At 33.9% G+C, this 14,666-nt stretch overlaps 3 protein-coding genes across 3 annotated transcripts in view; 2 read left to right on the top strand and 1 right to left on the bottom strand.

The window, feature by feature from the left end:
• Positions 1-14,615, bottom strand: part of LOC111414285 (sperm-tail PG-rich repeat-containing protein 2-like) — a 79,249-nt gene extending 64,634 nt beyond the window's left edge. The window contains exon 1 of the mRNA XM_071196262.1: positions 14,360-14,615. The gene's annotated coding sequence lies outside the window, so the exon portion shown is untranslated. The remainder of the gene's footprint in view (positions 1-14,359) is intronic.
• Positions 220-1,917, top strand: LOC111421068 (uncharacterized). The gene is made up of 4 exons (XM_023054192.2): positions 220-662; positions 790-1,233; positions 1,298-1,433; positions 1,486-1,917. The coding sequence occupies exons 1-4, from the start codon at positions 465-467 to the stop codon at positions 1,785-1,787; spliced, it is 1,080 nt and encodes a 359-aa protein (XP_022909960.1). The 5' UTR covers positions 220-464; the 3' UTR covers positions 1,788-1,917.
• Positions 6,527-13,514, top strand: LOC111421067 (plasminogen). The gene is made up of 6 exons (XM_023054191.2): positions 6,527-6,858; positions 11,162-11,458; positions 11,531-11,747; positions 12,269-12,441; positions 12,493-12,834; positions 12,885-13,514. The coding sequence occupies exons 1-6, from the start codon at positions 6,793-6,795 to the stop codon at positions 13,170-13,172; spliced, it is 1,383 nt and encodes a 460-aa protein (XP_022909959.2). The 5' UTR covers positions 6,527-6,792; the 3' UTR covers positions 13,173-13,514.
• Positions 14,616-14,666: the final 51 nt, after the last annotated feature.

The following is a 14,666-nucleotide window of genomic DNA, read 5'->3' on the forward strand; positions in this document are numbered from 1 at the left end:
ACCTCGGCGATTTGAGACGAAATCGTTCATTCAAGATACATAGTCTTGTAAGAATTGAAAATATTAAAATTAGTATTTATTACGTATACATAAAGACGCAAATAAAATTGTTTTATTAAATAACTCCTATTTAATTTGTATTATCTAAGCCGCAGAGATAACATAAAACGTTTAGTCACCAGATAAGATAACTGAAGATAACCGAAGTGGAGTCACTCGCAACAATTAACAATTTGTACGCGGTTTTGTCTTGTAAGGAATGACACTCCTCGATTCTCGCTTTGTTCGTTCAATTTAGCCCCATTTATCTAAACGTTCAGTAGTGAATGCTCACTTGCTCGTGTCATTGTTATGCCTCGGTATTACCGAGTTCGTTAATGCCTCGTCCCACAGTGAATGGTATTTTTAAAATTATCTTATTATTCGCGTCGACGACGGATTATTAAATCGAAATCATCAAAGTCATGGATATTAACAAATTGAAGCGATTTTTTTCGGCTCCATCGTCCGAAGAAACCGGCGAAGTCGGAAACGCTCAACCGGAAATTGGTTTTAAATTAACATACTTTGAAAGGACCCAACAGTTGGTGGTTAAAGTTATTGGTGCGCGTAATCTTCCGAAAACGTACGGGACTTTAAAACCCGAAGGCTATTTAATTAAGGTAATTAAGTTCATCCTCAATAAATCGTAATTTGAAAGAAGACGTAGCGAAGTGCGTTCTCGTTTATAGCAAACAAAGTAATTGTTCTATTTCTAGAAACAACTATTAAGTAAGATGTCTGTTGTAGGTAACTATTTTTCCGGGGAAAGATAAGTTAGAAACGGAAATATCCCCACATTCTTGGCCAACATTCAATCAAGAACTTACATTTAATTTTCACCAAAACGCGCCGACAATCAAAGACCAATTTTTAGGGAAATTTATTACCTTAACAGTTTACGCAATTCTTGATAATCCAAAACAACAAAAAACGAATCGATTAAGTAGAAGCCAATCACTTAGAAAATCATTCAAGCTCCTTGTCGGTATAGGAGATGACGTGCAAGTTAGAAACACCGGAAGTTCGAAATATAGTTCTAATAGGTTCACTTTTAATAACAGAAGAACAATAGGAGCTGTTACTTACAGTTTAGACCATAAAAAGTTCACACAAAAAGGTTGTTCAACACATGCAACTCCAGATATTTGGAGAATATTACAAAGTATAACCAGCGGGGTGGACACGGAAAAAGTAAATAATTCATTTTAATCCAACTAATCATTTAATTTTAATTAATTATTAATTCTTATTACAGAGAGAAGCTCGTTGTAACCTCGAAGTTTCATTATCGTATTTTAACAGCGAAGATGGCAACAACGATCGCATGGAAATATCCCTATCGAAATTAAAATGCAGCATGCAAGCGATGGAAGAACACGAAAAGCTTGGAGGTAATCGATTCCAACACGTGCGTCAATTTATATTTATTTCAAATTCTTTTAGGCTCTTTGTATTTAAAAATAACGGCCTTTGAATATGGGGTACGCATCGCCAGTTGGAAAAGCGACCGATTCGACCCCACCATCAGCATGAAAATAGAACCAACAACCGCCACGTTACGCGCGATATTCCAGTATTACAACCTGTCCAATGTTAAGATCGTAATTCGTTTTATATGCAAGAACTTGCTCGCCAAAAAAATCGTACTGGGGAAAGTGGAATTGGGCCAAGAGAGTGAGATATTTAAAGAGGCGGTCAATACACCGAGTGTAGCAATTACCAAAACCCTGATATTGGCTCATTAAACGATACTTTATAAATTATTATTGATCTGTATTGATCAATATTTATATTATGCTTTCTTTATGTATGTATTGTTAATATTATATTGTTTGTATTTATAGCAAAGATTGTATTTATTATATTGTGTATCAATTTGTTGTTAATACTTCAAATCCATTGCCTCCTTAAGTATTGGTAAAGATACAAAGTCTCTTATAAGAAGACGTTTATCTTCAGCCGTCGAGGTCACTTGCGGGCGAGGCGCTACATTCCTCCAAAACTGACGATTTTGTGGTGATGTATCAAACTCACGAACCTCGGCGATTTGAGGCAAAATCTTTACTTATATATCTTGGTAAGGATATAAAGTTTCTTATAGGAACACATTTATTTTTAAATCGCCGAGGTTGTTTGCGAGCGAGGCACTACATTCCTCCAAAACTGACCATTTCGTGTTGATGCATCAAAAACGGCAACCTCGGCGATTTGAGGCAAAATCGTTCCTTATATATCTTGGTAAGGAATAAAGTCTCCTATAGAGACACGTTTATCCTCAAATCGCCGAGGTCGCTGGCGGGCGAGGCGCTACGTTCCTCCAAAACTTATGATTTTGTGTTGATGCATCAAACCCAGCGCCTCGCCCGCAAGCGACCTCGGCGATTTGAGGCGAAATCGTTGCTTATATATCTTGGTAAGGATATAACGTCTTCTATAAGAAGGTCGCCGAGGTCGCTTGCAGGCGAGGTGCTACATTCCTCCAAAACTGACGATTTTGTGTTAATACATCAAATTCAGCGCTTTCCCTGCAAGCTAGCTCAACTATTTAAGGCATAATCATTTCTTATATATATTGTAAAATTATAAAGTCTCCTATAGGAACATGTTTATCGTCAAATCGCCGAGGTTGCTTGCGGGCGAGGCGCTACACTCCTCAAAAACTGACGATTTTGTATTGATGCATCAAAGCCAGCGCCTCGCCCGCAAGCGACCTCGGCGATTTGACGCAAAATCGTTCCTTATATATCTTGTAAAATTATAAAGTCTCCTATAGGAACATGTTTATCGTCAAATCGCCGAGGTCGCTTGCGGGCGAGGGGCTACACTCCTCAAAAACTGACGATTTTGTGTTGATGCATCAAAGCCAGCGCCTCGCCCGCAAGCGACCTCGGCGATTAGAGGCAAAATCGTTCGTTATATATCTTGGTAAGGATATAATATCTCCTATAGGAATACGTTTATTCCCACTCCGCCGAGGTCGCTTGCGGGCGAGGCGCTACATTCCTCCAAAACTGACGATTTTGTGTTGATGCATCAAAGCCAGCGTCTCGCCCGCAAGCGACCTCGGCGATTAGAGGCAAAATCGTTCGTTATATATCTTGGTAAGGATATAATATCTCCTATAGGAACACGTTTATTCCCACTCCGCCGAGGTCGCTTGCGGCCGAGGCGCTACATTCGTCCAAAACTGACGATTTTGTGTTGATGCATCAAATTCAGCGCCTCGCCCGCAAGCTACCTCAACGATTTGACGCAAAATCGTTCCTTATATATCTTGTAAAATTATAAAGTCTCCTATAGGAACATGTTTATCGTCAAATCGCCGAGGTCGCTTGCGGGCGAGGCGCTACACTCCTCAAAAACTGACGATTTTGTGTTGTTGCATCAAAGCCAGCGCCTCGCCCGCAAGCGACCTTGGCTATTAGAGTCAAAATCGTTCGTTATATATCTTGGTAAGGATATAATATCTCCTATAGGAACACGTTTATTCCCACTCCGCCGAGGTCGCTTGCGAGCGAGGCGCTACATTCCTCCAAAACTGACGATTTTGTGTTGATACATCAAATTCAGCGCCTCGCCCGCAAGCTACCTCAACGATTGACGCAAAATCGTTCCTTATATATCTTGTAAAATTATAAAATCTACTATAGGAACATGTTTATCGTCAAATCGCCGAGGTCGCTTGTGGGCGAGGCGCTACACTCCTCAAAAACTGACGATTTTGTGTTGATGCATCAAAGCCAGCGCCTCGCCCGCGAGCGACCTCGGCGATTAGAGGCAAAATCGTTCGTTATATATCTTGGTAAGGATATAATATCTCCTATAGGAACACGTTTATTCCCATTCCGCCGAGGTCGCTTGCGGGCGAGGCGCTACATTCCTCCAAAACTGACGATTTTGTGTTGATACATCAAAGCCAGCGTCTCACCCGCAAGCTACCTCAACGATTTGACGCAAAATCGTTCCTTATATATCTTGTAAAATTATAAAGTGTCCTATAGGAACATGTTTATCGTCAAATCGCCGAGGTCGCTTGCGGGCGAGGCGCTACACTCCTCAAAAACTGACGATTTTGTGTTGATGCATCAAAGCCAGCCCCTCGCCCGCAAGCGACCTCGGCGATTAGAGGCAAAATCGTTCGTTATATATCTTGGTAGGGATATAATATCTCCTATAGGAACACGTTTATTCCCACTCCGCCGAGGTCGCTTGCGGGCGAGGCGCTACATTCCTCCAAAACTGACGATTTTGTGTTGATGCATCAAATTCAGCGCCTCGCCCGCAAGCTACCTCAACGATTTGACGCAAAATCGTTCCTTACATATCTTGTAAAATTATAAAGTCTCCTATAGGAACATGTTTATCGTCAAATCGCCGAGGTCGCTTGCGGGCGAGGCGCTACACTCCTCAAAAACTGACGATTTTGTGTTGATGCATCAAAGCCAGCGTCTCGCTCGCAAGCAACCTCGGCGATTTGAAGTAAAATCGTTCCTTATACATCTTGGTAAGGATATAAAGTCTCCTATAGCAACACGTTTATTGTCAAATCGCCGAGGTCGCTAGCGGGTGAGGCTCTACTTTTGATGAATCATCACAAAATCGGTTACTTTAGAAGATTCTACCGCCTCGTCCGCAAGCGACCTCGGCGATTTGAGGCAAAATCGTTCCTTATATATCTTGGTAAGTCTTCTATAAGAACACGTTTATCCTCAAATCGCTGATGTTGCTTCCGGGCGAGGCGCTACATTCATCCAAAACTGAGAATTTTGTGTGATACATCAAATCCGCAAGCGACATCGGCGATTTGAGGCAAAATCGTTCCTAATATATCTTGATACAGATACAAAATCTCCTATGAGAAGACATTTGTCCTCCAACCGCCAAGGTCGATTGCAGGCGAGGCGCTAAAATCCTCCAAAATTGACATAGAGTAAAACGCCAGTAATTGACCGTTTTTGTAAAAAAATGTAAAAAATAAAGATCCAAGGAATATCAAAAAAAAATTGATTCATTTATAGGACATAAACAGGTCAAACACTGAGTTTTTTAAACGATTTTAAATTTTATAAATATATAAGCGTAATATAAATACAAGTGTAAATGTTTGGTTCTTTTCTAGCCTTTTTTATAACAATAAAAGTAATTGAACACACTTAGCAGTAATCAATCTGTAAAATTAACAGGATAAAAGGTTGGTCAAACACTGACTCAATTATTATCAAAAAATGAAAAATCTATATGGAAAATTTAGCAAATATGAATCAGGTTAACTTCTTTTCAGTACCAATATGACAACGATGACTAAGTTTAAATGTAGTGAAGAAGATCTCGATGCAAGAAGTAGGGGTTTATCTTATGAAAAAGCAGAAAAAGATGTTTAATGTACCAAAGTCAATGCAGAGGAAAATGGGCCCAGCATTTTTAAATTTTGATGAAGAAAAACTACTGGTTGAATGGTTATTTCATTCAGCATTCCTTGGAAAACACAAAATTTGGGTGAAAAGTTAAGTCAAGAACATTTTGCTCCATTTAAAGAGTCAAAAAATATAAACATTTTTTTGTGAACAAAATAGTATGGAAAAATAATGAAAATGAATATTATATTAAGAATCGGTCAAACATTTACGGTTTTAAGGTCAAAGACTAGATATTATTGGTCAAACACTAAATGCGAAATACAGTTCTCCTTTTTAATTTTAAAAAAACATTACTTTATGATGTTATATTTTATATGTAGGGTAAGTAACTTTAAATGAATCAGATGTGTATTTGATCATATTTTGATCATTTTATGTAAAGGCAGAGGGATCTACTGACATTAAAAATCCTTAACAGGTCTAACAGTGGTGCATTTACCCTATAATAATTTATAACATATAATTGAAAGAATCAGTATATCTTTAATCCAAAATAATCTAACGTGAAAGTTAAATATTGTTTCCATAAATCATCACACATATACTACATTCGATTACCCAGAACATTCACATTTGCCTCAACCTTTTTAAGAAATACATAGAAACGTGATATTATTAATGAATCAGCGACACAGGCCAAAAAGCACTTAATAAAAATAAAATTAATTCTGTAATAAGTCACTCTCACGTCATTGTCTACAATAGATCAAGTACAACGCAAAAACATTCAAAAAACAAGTTTCAAATTCTCAGAATTAAAACAAGCGATCAAAGTTTAATTTTTAGACAAGTTTGTTTAACTACAATATAAACACGCGTATCTGCAGTTAATTAATCACTTGAATATTTATTTACTCAAACAATTAATTATTATGAATCATTAAATGTGTTAATCATCTTGTTTTAAATACAATAAAAAATTTAAATTTGAATTAAAATTTGTATGTATGAAATATTTGCTGATACTACATATAGAAAGTGGTTTTACAGATCGTATTTCAAAAAAGCTCGTAATCACATATCGAAACTCATTTCGTTCGATGCGTGTCTCAGTCAGAGTACAGACGGGGACCACTATCATTTGCTTGGCCACAATGAAAAACCAGTCTACGGTTCACGCTCGAGCCGAGCGCGCACAGAGGCAGTTTTAGTTAAAAGTGAGAGTGAACCGGAGAAGGAGTTGAATCCGTGCGCCCCGACGAGAACTCGTTGTCTATTTAAACGCAAAAAAATCCTCGTATTCGCGTCCCTTTTAATGAATGAAACTTTATTTCCATCGCGAAAACTGAAACTTTTTCATCAATGAAAATTGCTTAAAATTCGATTATCAACTATGAACGGTCGCAATTTGTTATTGTTCGCCTTTTACTTTATGTTACACGGTTGCAAGTGCCACAAGGTAAGTGACCCGCGGCGGTTGCTCCTCATCAAATTTTCAACAGAAATTCAAACGAAAACCTTTGTAATATCGATCCGGGATAAAACTAAAACAATAAATTAAAGAATCAAAAAGATAACACAATTGTAATTGAAAATCTAACATTATCAAACAATTCAAAGCATGTATTGTCTATACGTCCTTAAAAGATCATCTCCAAACTTGCGGTTTTATCTATAATTACATTATAATTTTTAATCGTTTTATAAATGATGCCTTCTTGACGATCCATCGTGCTATTTTAACTTACATTACTTGCCGTGTTAGGAAAATTGCGGTAATTTTACCATTATACTAGTTATAGTGAAGTAATAAGAATGAATAATTCATAAAATTATTTACTACTAGGTGAGAATGATGATTATTTAAATATCAAATAATTATAAAATCATATAGTAATAAATTAGCTTTATCTATAATATGCTTCACAATGAGTAAGACTTAAACAGTTGACTTAACTATGTGAATTCAATTGCCTGATTCAATAATTCATTGGATAAAATGCTTAGAATGCTCAGATTAATTAAATAAACACTTCCACTTTTATATATTTAGCTATCACTGTGATTTATCATGTACTAAAAGAAACATAAAATCATTTTCTAACTAAGGTTCTCTAAGATGTGGCATAAATTTTCAAATGTTATGAGAGAGTTGCGCCATGAAGCACTTTATTTAAGTTTCTTAGACGTCTTGGTAAATGTACAAAAGTCTCCTATAAAAACACGTTTATCTTAGATTCCTCTAAAATTTGAGATTTCCTATCATACATCAAATCTAACATCAACGATCTTAAAAATTAATATAGAAACGGAAATGATTGACTTAATAAAAGTTAAAAAAAAAAGATGAAAAGTTAAGGCATTGAGTTGTGATGATTTTTTTTTGCAAAACTTGACAATTTTGTATGGGGTTCATCAGCTTTTATGTTTAGATAGACTACCTAAGTCTAAAATACTAAGTCTATTGGCAACCCAGATAATTTCTTGGAAACTTGTAATAACTGCAATCATAAAGGAGAGTTTCGTAGGAAATGAAACAGCTAAGAAAAGACAGATTTTACTGTTGGAACTGGTCTGTGGCAATTTGTTTGAGCGATTGTTGGAAATAATAGGAGGTTTGTCTTGGGAGACTTATTTGGTGGTTAAATTTGAAGATATCTTTCAATTTGTCATGGGGTCATGCAAGATTTATTCTTCTCTTGAATTTCCATGTCTGATTTCCTTTCGCACAATCTTTATTTCATCTCATCTTTCGTCGTTTGGAATCCTCAGTATCTCTCGTATAAATCTAGAATTGAGCGTATTCAATCTAAATTCCTCAAATACCTTTGTTTTAAATTTTCCATTCAATACATTGATTACGAATCAACTTGCACTTCTTTTCGTATGTTAACCCTCAACCAGCGTCGCTTTTGTGGGGATATATTATATTTTTACAAACTTTTCAACAACAAGTGTGATTCTCCAATGCTTGTTGGTTCTATATGTGTTCACGTTCCTCCGAGATTACTTCACTTTGATTACTTCGCTTTGATTTTCTATTTATGACACCTACTCCTAGAACCAATGCCTGTCAAAACTCTCCTTTATTTAGAATGGCAAGATCGGCAAATCGTGTTAACATAGATCTGTTTCAGCATTCTTTCTATGCATTTAAAAAACTGCTCTTTGCTGCAGTTGGTGTGTTGCCTCGAGCGTTCATTTGATATTTGATATATGATATATTTATATCACCTAAACTTAGTTTTAGTTTTTTTCCTTTTCAATCACTTTTGTACCATTAATGTTGGTTCATTATTATTATTATTGTGAACTGTAATTCTATTTTATTTGTATACAATTGGTTGTTTGTGGTACAGTATTATTGGGTTCGACCTCTTTCTGTACCCACATGAAATAAATAAATAAATCTCCAAGTTTCACCACATTATCTTCAATTCAAATTCATTCAAACAAATTTGCTCGCACATACTTGGTGACGATCATGCAGCATTATATCCATCTCCTTAAACTTCTCGGAGAATAAAATAGTAGCAATTTTAGTAAATGTATCCATGTTGCAAGTTTTCAATCAATGTAAAAGATAATTGCTATAAAAACTTCTTACTTGCTTATATCCAACATCTTGAAACATGCAAAAGAAAATGGACACAGCATCGATTATGAAAACACAGTTCTGTTACATAAATTTAAAGTTAAATATTAAAATAGTAGCGTCTGCGAACTTAAATTTGTTAGCCTCTTCCCAATCAAGTATTTTACATACATATTCCAGTATTGTGGTAAACAGTTTAGTCAATAACGCATCACCTTGTCGTATTCCTTTGCTGTTTTGGACAAGATCCATGTTTCCATATAATTTTTTCTTCTTTTAAATCCTTGTCTAAAATAAGCTGTGGAATGCAACAGCAATGTGATTAATATGTTGGGATGTTTCTAAATCATAAGCTTTAATACAAAATAAGCATTTTCTTTGTAAGGAAATTGATAAAGGTAACAAAATATTGATCTATGATTTCATAGATTGATAAGATAATCTCTATTTTATGATTTTGCGAAAAATATTTTTGTCGATATTGTTCATTATTAAATTTGTTATCTATAATTTTATCTTTTAAATTTTTTTGCAATTTTATTTCGTTTCTGAACAAAGATAAAAATGTAAAGTGTTAAAATTAATAATAAATTGTTGTATTGTCCATAATCAAGAAATTGTCAGCAAAGAAATTAAAAAATTAGTTAAATGTCAGCATAAAAATGTTGTAATAAAACGAAAAGTTTCGAAACAGCAAACAAGTTTTTTCGCAATTTCTAAAGTATTTGTTTAATTTTATTGCAACTTCGTAAATATTCGGTTTTGAATGATTCAATTCATAAATTTTCGGTAAATATTGAATCAAAATGAGTAACACTATCTTTATCATTATCGAGTTATTCCAATATTGTATTAATAAAATCTACATCTTAAATAATTTCAATTCGAAAACTTAAAGCTGCGTTTCTATTTCTGTTTAACTACGTTAAAAAAGAGTCCCCATATATAAAATCTAACAGGAGTTAAAATGGGCGGGTGAGTTATGGATAGTTATTTAAAGAACAGGTAACGTTAGACTAAAGAAAGGATACGTGGTTTTAGATGTTGAGCAGGTAGAACAGGTTGTCAAAAGGGGACAAGTTCATTTTCTTTTTATTTGAAAACCTACACCTTCCTTATTTCCAAGAAGAAACAAAGAACGTGTCAATCAGCCTTTTTTATTTTATTTTACAATTTATTGCGAATTTGTGTCAGTAACTACATATTAGAAATCTGATATCCATTATATGTCAGCACATGCCTCTAAAAACGTGACATACTTCGTTTCGGGCTCCAAACTGGATGGGATTCGATAAGTTAAGTGCCAGATATAAACTGCAGATTGTGTGTATGTATGGACTCTATTAAGTAGGCCCTCATTAATACTCTCTGCCACCATTTACATTTAATAGGAAGAAGCATGTGGTTTAGTCGATGGGTTCACTGCCGGTTTGACACAGTTTTTGAATTGCACAACGTTATTGTTTCATCTTTCCATTAACGTCCATAAAAAGGCAAATAGAAATTTCAAAATTTTTAAGACCTTGTTTTCTTTAATCATACCATAAATTTAACATTTATGGTGTTTGCGAGATCGTAATATTAATTTATTACCACGCAAATACACATATTAAGGCCAATACATATATTATAATGATTCAACACATATAAACCATACAATCTCTAGTTTTTATCACCCACAACATAGATTACTAATATTAAAGAAACAATTCGATAAAAAAAACAACGTTTAATTTCTTAATTGATTAGATAGTATTCATTGAAAAATTAGAATCGAATAGCGAAATATATACGATTAAATTTATTATCCGTATTTGTTTTAAAATGTTGAAAATTCCTTTAAAGCTATCACCCAGACTATGTAAACTTTTTCTATAAATACAAATTTTTTATCTATACAAACATACGCTTGACCGAATCAAGGTCCTAACTAGATAAATTTAGATGTAAATCTATGCTCAATTAGACTAGGAGAACATGGGAAAACGTTCATATCAATGGGATTCTAAGCCGATCAATAAGGCTCATAAAGTTCGTAATACAACCGAAACAGAAAACAATCACCGCCCAACATCCGGTCTCGATTTTAGGCCAACCATATCGAAATTAAACCAACTTAACCTCTATGTTACTCTATGTAGAACGAATTATTTCTTTTTTTTTGCAGATTAATAATAAAATGCAAATTGTTCGTGATAAAGATATTGGAATTGATTCAAAATCAAATGTCTCAAATATATTTCGAGATGTAATCGACCCCGATCGAAATACAAGTATTTATTGGAATTGGTCCCCGTGGACGAGATGCGAAAATTGTATGCAATCGAGGTTCAAAAAATGCAAAAGTAAATCTTGCGATGGTAAAAAAATTTTCGAAGAAAAGTTTTGTAAGAAGAAACGATGCACGAGAAAAAAACACATGTTAAAATCCTACTACGATATGCACATAATCGAGGAAGTTCGGGTAAATAAACGTTGCGTTTTTAAAATCTCTTTCTTTTAATCTTTTTTTAGAATTCAACTGATTTAATTTTAGGAAAGCAGATTATCCACGCGCACCATGGTTTCAAAAATATGGACCAAATGGTCCGATTGGAGCCCGTGCTCGAAAAAATGTAGAACGAAACGGTACAGGACGTGCAAAAAACCTGGAAGGTGTAAGAAAAGGAGACAATATCAATCGGCTTTTTGTTATACTGTAAAAACGATTTGTGAAAAATATGTATTTCATCTTATTGGTAAACACAAAAATGGTAAATTCTTTATTTTTACTTTCAATATTAACATTAAGTACACCTTAAGATCATCTGATCATCGTTCTGATCCATCATCCATTTATGGCTTCATATTTAACAACTCTCAAAATCATCTCTTATCTCCCTTAACATTATCTCTAACATTTTTTGACATCGTCCTTCATGGTTTCATTCAGTATTGTATCTGGCAGCTCTCAGATCATCTCTTTTCTCCCTTAACATTATCCCAAACATTTGTCGACATTGCCCTTCATGGCTTCATTCAGTATTGTATCTGGCAACTCTCAAGATCATCTCTTTTCATCTTTAATATTATCCCAAACATTTCTTGATATCATCCTTCATGGCTTCATTCAATATTGTATCTGACAAAACTCAAGATCATCTCTTTTCACCCTTAATATTATCCCAAACATTTCTTAACATCATAAGCTGTCAATATGAAATCCAGCCATAATCAAAATCGTTATGGCATCATCTAAAATTTGTATGAAAAATTAATCGAGAATAATTTTTAGATCCTACTAATAAATATGTATACGATTTACCTAAACAAACAATAAATTACTATAATAAAAAGAAAAAATGTGGAAGACCTTTCAAAACAACAAAGATGTTAAAAATCATTGGAGGAACTGAATCGGAAAAGAATAAATGGCCGTGGCATGTAGCTTTACAAAACGCTTTTAACGTAATTTAAACAATTTCATTTGATTAATAAATTAATATTATTTTTATGTAGGAAACATTTTGCGGTGGGACTTTAATAGCACCAAGATGGGTGTTGACGGCTGGTCATTGTTTAAGAAAATATCTAAGAGTAAGATTTAACGAACACGATCTAACTACTATTGATGGTAGAGAAAGGGACCTTACTGTGAATAGAATGTTTTTGCACCCGGAATTTAATCACGTCACCGTTGATAATGATATAGCTTTACTTCGTTTACCAGAACCAGTTGTGCAACCTGTTGCTTGTCTGCCTTCTTCAAACCCTATTCCAAAAGATTTATGTTACGTTATGGGTTGGGGAAAAGAAAAATCATACGATATTTTGGGTACAAATACCTTAAAAGAAGCACAAGTAAGGAAATCAAAACATATTTTATCGATGTTATTGATTATTCTTTTCAGTTACCAGTTGTGAATGAAGGAACTTGTAAAAGATCATATAGAAACTATATCATCACGGATAACATGTTTTGTGCCGGTTGGAAATCTGGGACGGCAGATACTTGCGCGGGTGACAGTGGTGGTGGTTTAATGTGCAGCTTAAAAAGAAAATCTACAGAAAAAGTGTACGTAGTTCAAGGAATAACAAGTTTCGGAGATGGTTGCGGAAGAAGAAATAAATACGGGATCTATACGAAGGTGAACAACTACTTGCAATGGATCCAGAAAACTATGGACATGTACTCGTAATCATTTATATTTAGAAAATGAAATTTCGTTCGGTTGAAATTCATAAAACGGGTTTTTTAACAACAATTTTATAACGTTACGTAAATAATAATAATAATAGTACAAAGGTTGTTTTTGTACCAACAACGCCATTAACCAGAAACATGTTCACGTACTAATTAAGATCTATTATTAAGTATTTCATTTAGGTCATTCACTCGGCTCGACACGAATTGTAAATAGTATAACCGATTGAAGAAACATAACATTGTGATTTCTAATCTTTAATATTTTTATTATAACGATTGACTACGTAAATGTTTAGTTTTAATGTTAAATCAACATTAAATGTTAAGAATTACACACTTGTTGTTTTCTTTTTATTTTATTTGCTGTCTGCATTCTTTGATAAATCAGTGTATCTCTTTCAAAACATTTTTTTATTAAAGTTATTCATATGCATAAATTTGTAGACATAAATAATTAGCAACGCATTTAATGGATTTTAGACTCCAAAAATTCTTTATTTGCAATATAAATATATATATCTTTTGGATGTAGCCGTTTTGAGAGACGTGCGGCTAAACCCGAATGTTTCTACTTCTTGGTCTAGTGTTAGTTGTAGTGTAACAATATTTTTATTGAAATAAAACTAACACTAGACCTAGAACTAGATAGTTGCTAACTTCGGGTTTAACGTTTTTTTATTCAAACTTTTTTGAGATAAGTGCGTCATGTTTGGACTCATTTTAAAGGTTTTTTAATAAAGAATACATCATAAAAGAACACCATGAAGTTATCCATTTGTCTATAATATGATAACTGACTTCAAGTTTAAAATGTCAACCTCAATTTGTACATATTTGTAATCTTCATTAAAAATCCTTTAAAATGAGTACAAACACGACATATTTATCTTCAATATTAATGAAGTTATGGTCAACTTCCGGTTAGAAATGTCAACGTTAATTTTGACATATTTGTAATCGTGAAAAATCCTTTAAAATGAGCCCAAACATGATACGTTTAATTCCAATATTACTCGAGATATAAACATTAGGCTAAGTTTTTTTAGCCGGTCAGAAAGGGAATTTAATTCTCTACAAATTATCAATAAACATTCCTCTAAGACGCCCGGCTAAACCTAAAACTACAAAGTTTTAGGTCTAGTGTTAGTTCTAGTTTTAATTGTGATTTAATCCACTTACCCTACTTATAATTTTATCCATTTACCCATTTTGAGTTAAATACAACTTTTAAATCCAATTAATTATGCCTTTTTCATTAAAAAAACTTAAATTCAACGTCAATTTTGACAAGCAACTGCAATATTTGGATCTTAATCACCATGGTAACCGAGTCAAGTTGGATAACCTTAAAACAATAAAATTTTATTTCGATTTTTTTATCAATTCTAACCTAATTTTTATTAATTTTAAAACAATTCGAATTCTTTACGATTATCTCGCTTTTTTTTAATAATTTATATTTTTGTGTATTGCTTTTTAAGTAAAA

This window comes from Onthophagus taurus, chromosome 6, assembly GCF_036711975.1.
Source record: "Onthophagus taurus isolate NC chromosome 6, IU_Otau_3.0, whole genome shotgun sequence".
In the NCBI taxonomy this organism is placed as follows: Eukaryota; Metazoa; Arthropoda; class Insecta; order Coleoptera; family Scarabaeidae; genus Onthophagus; species Onthophagus taurus.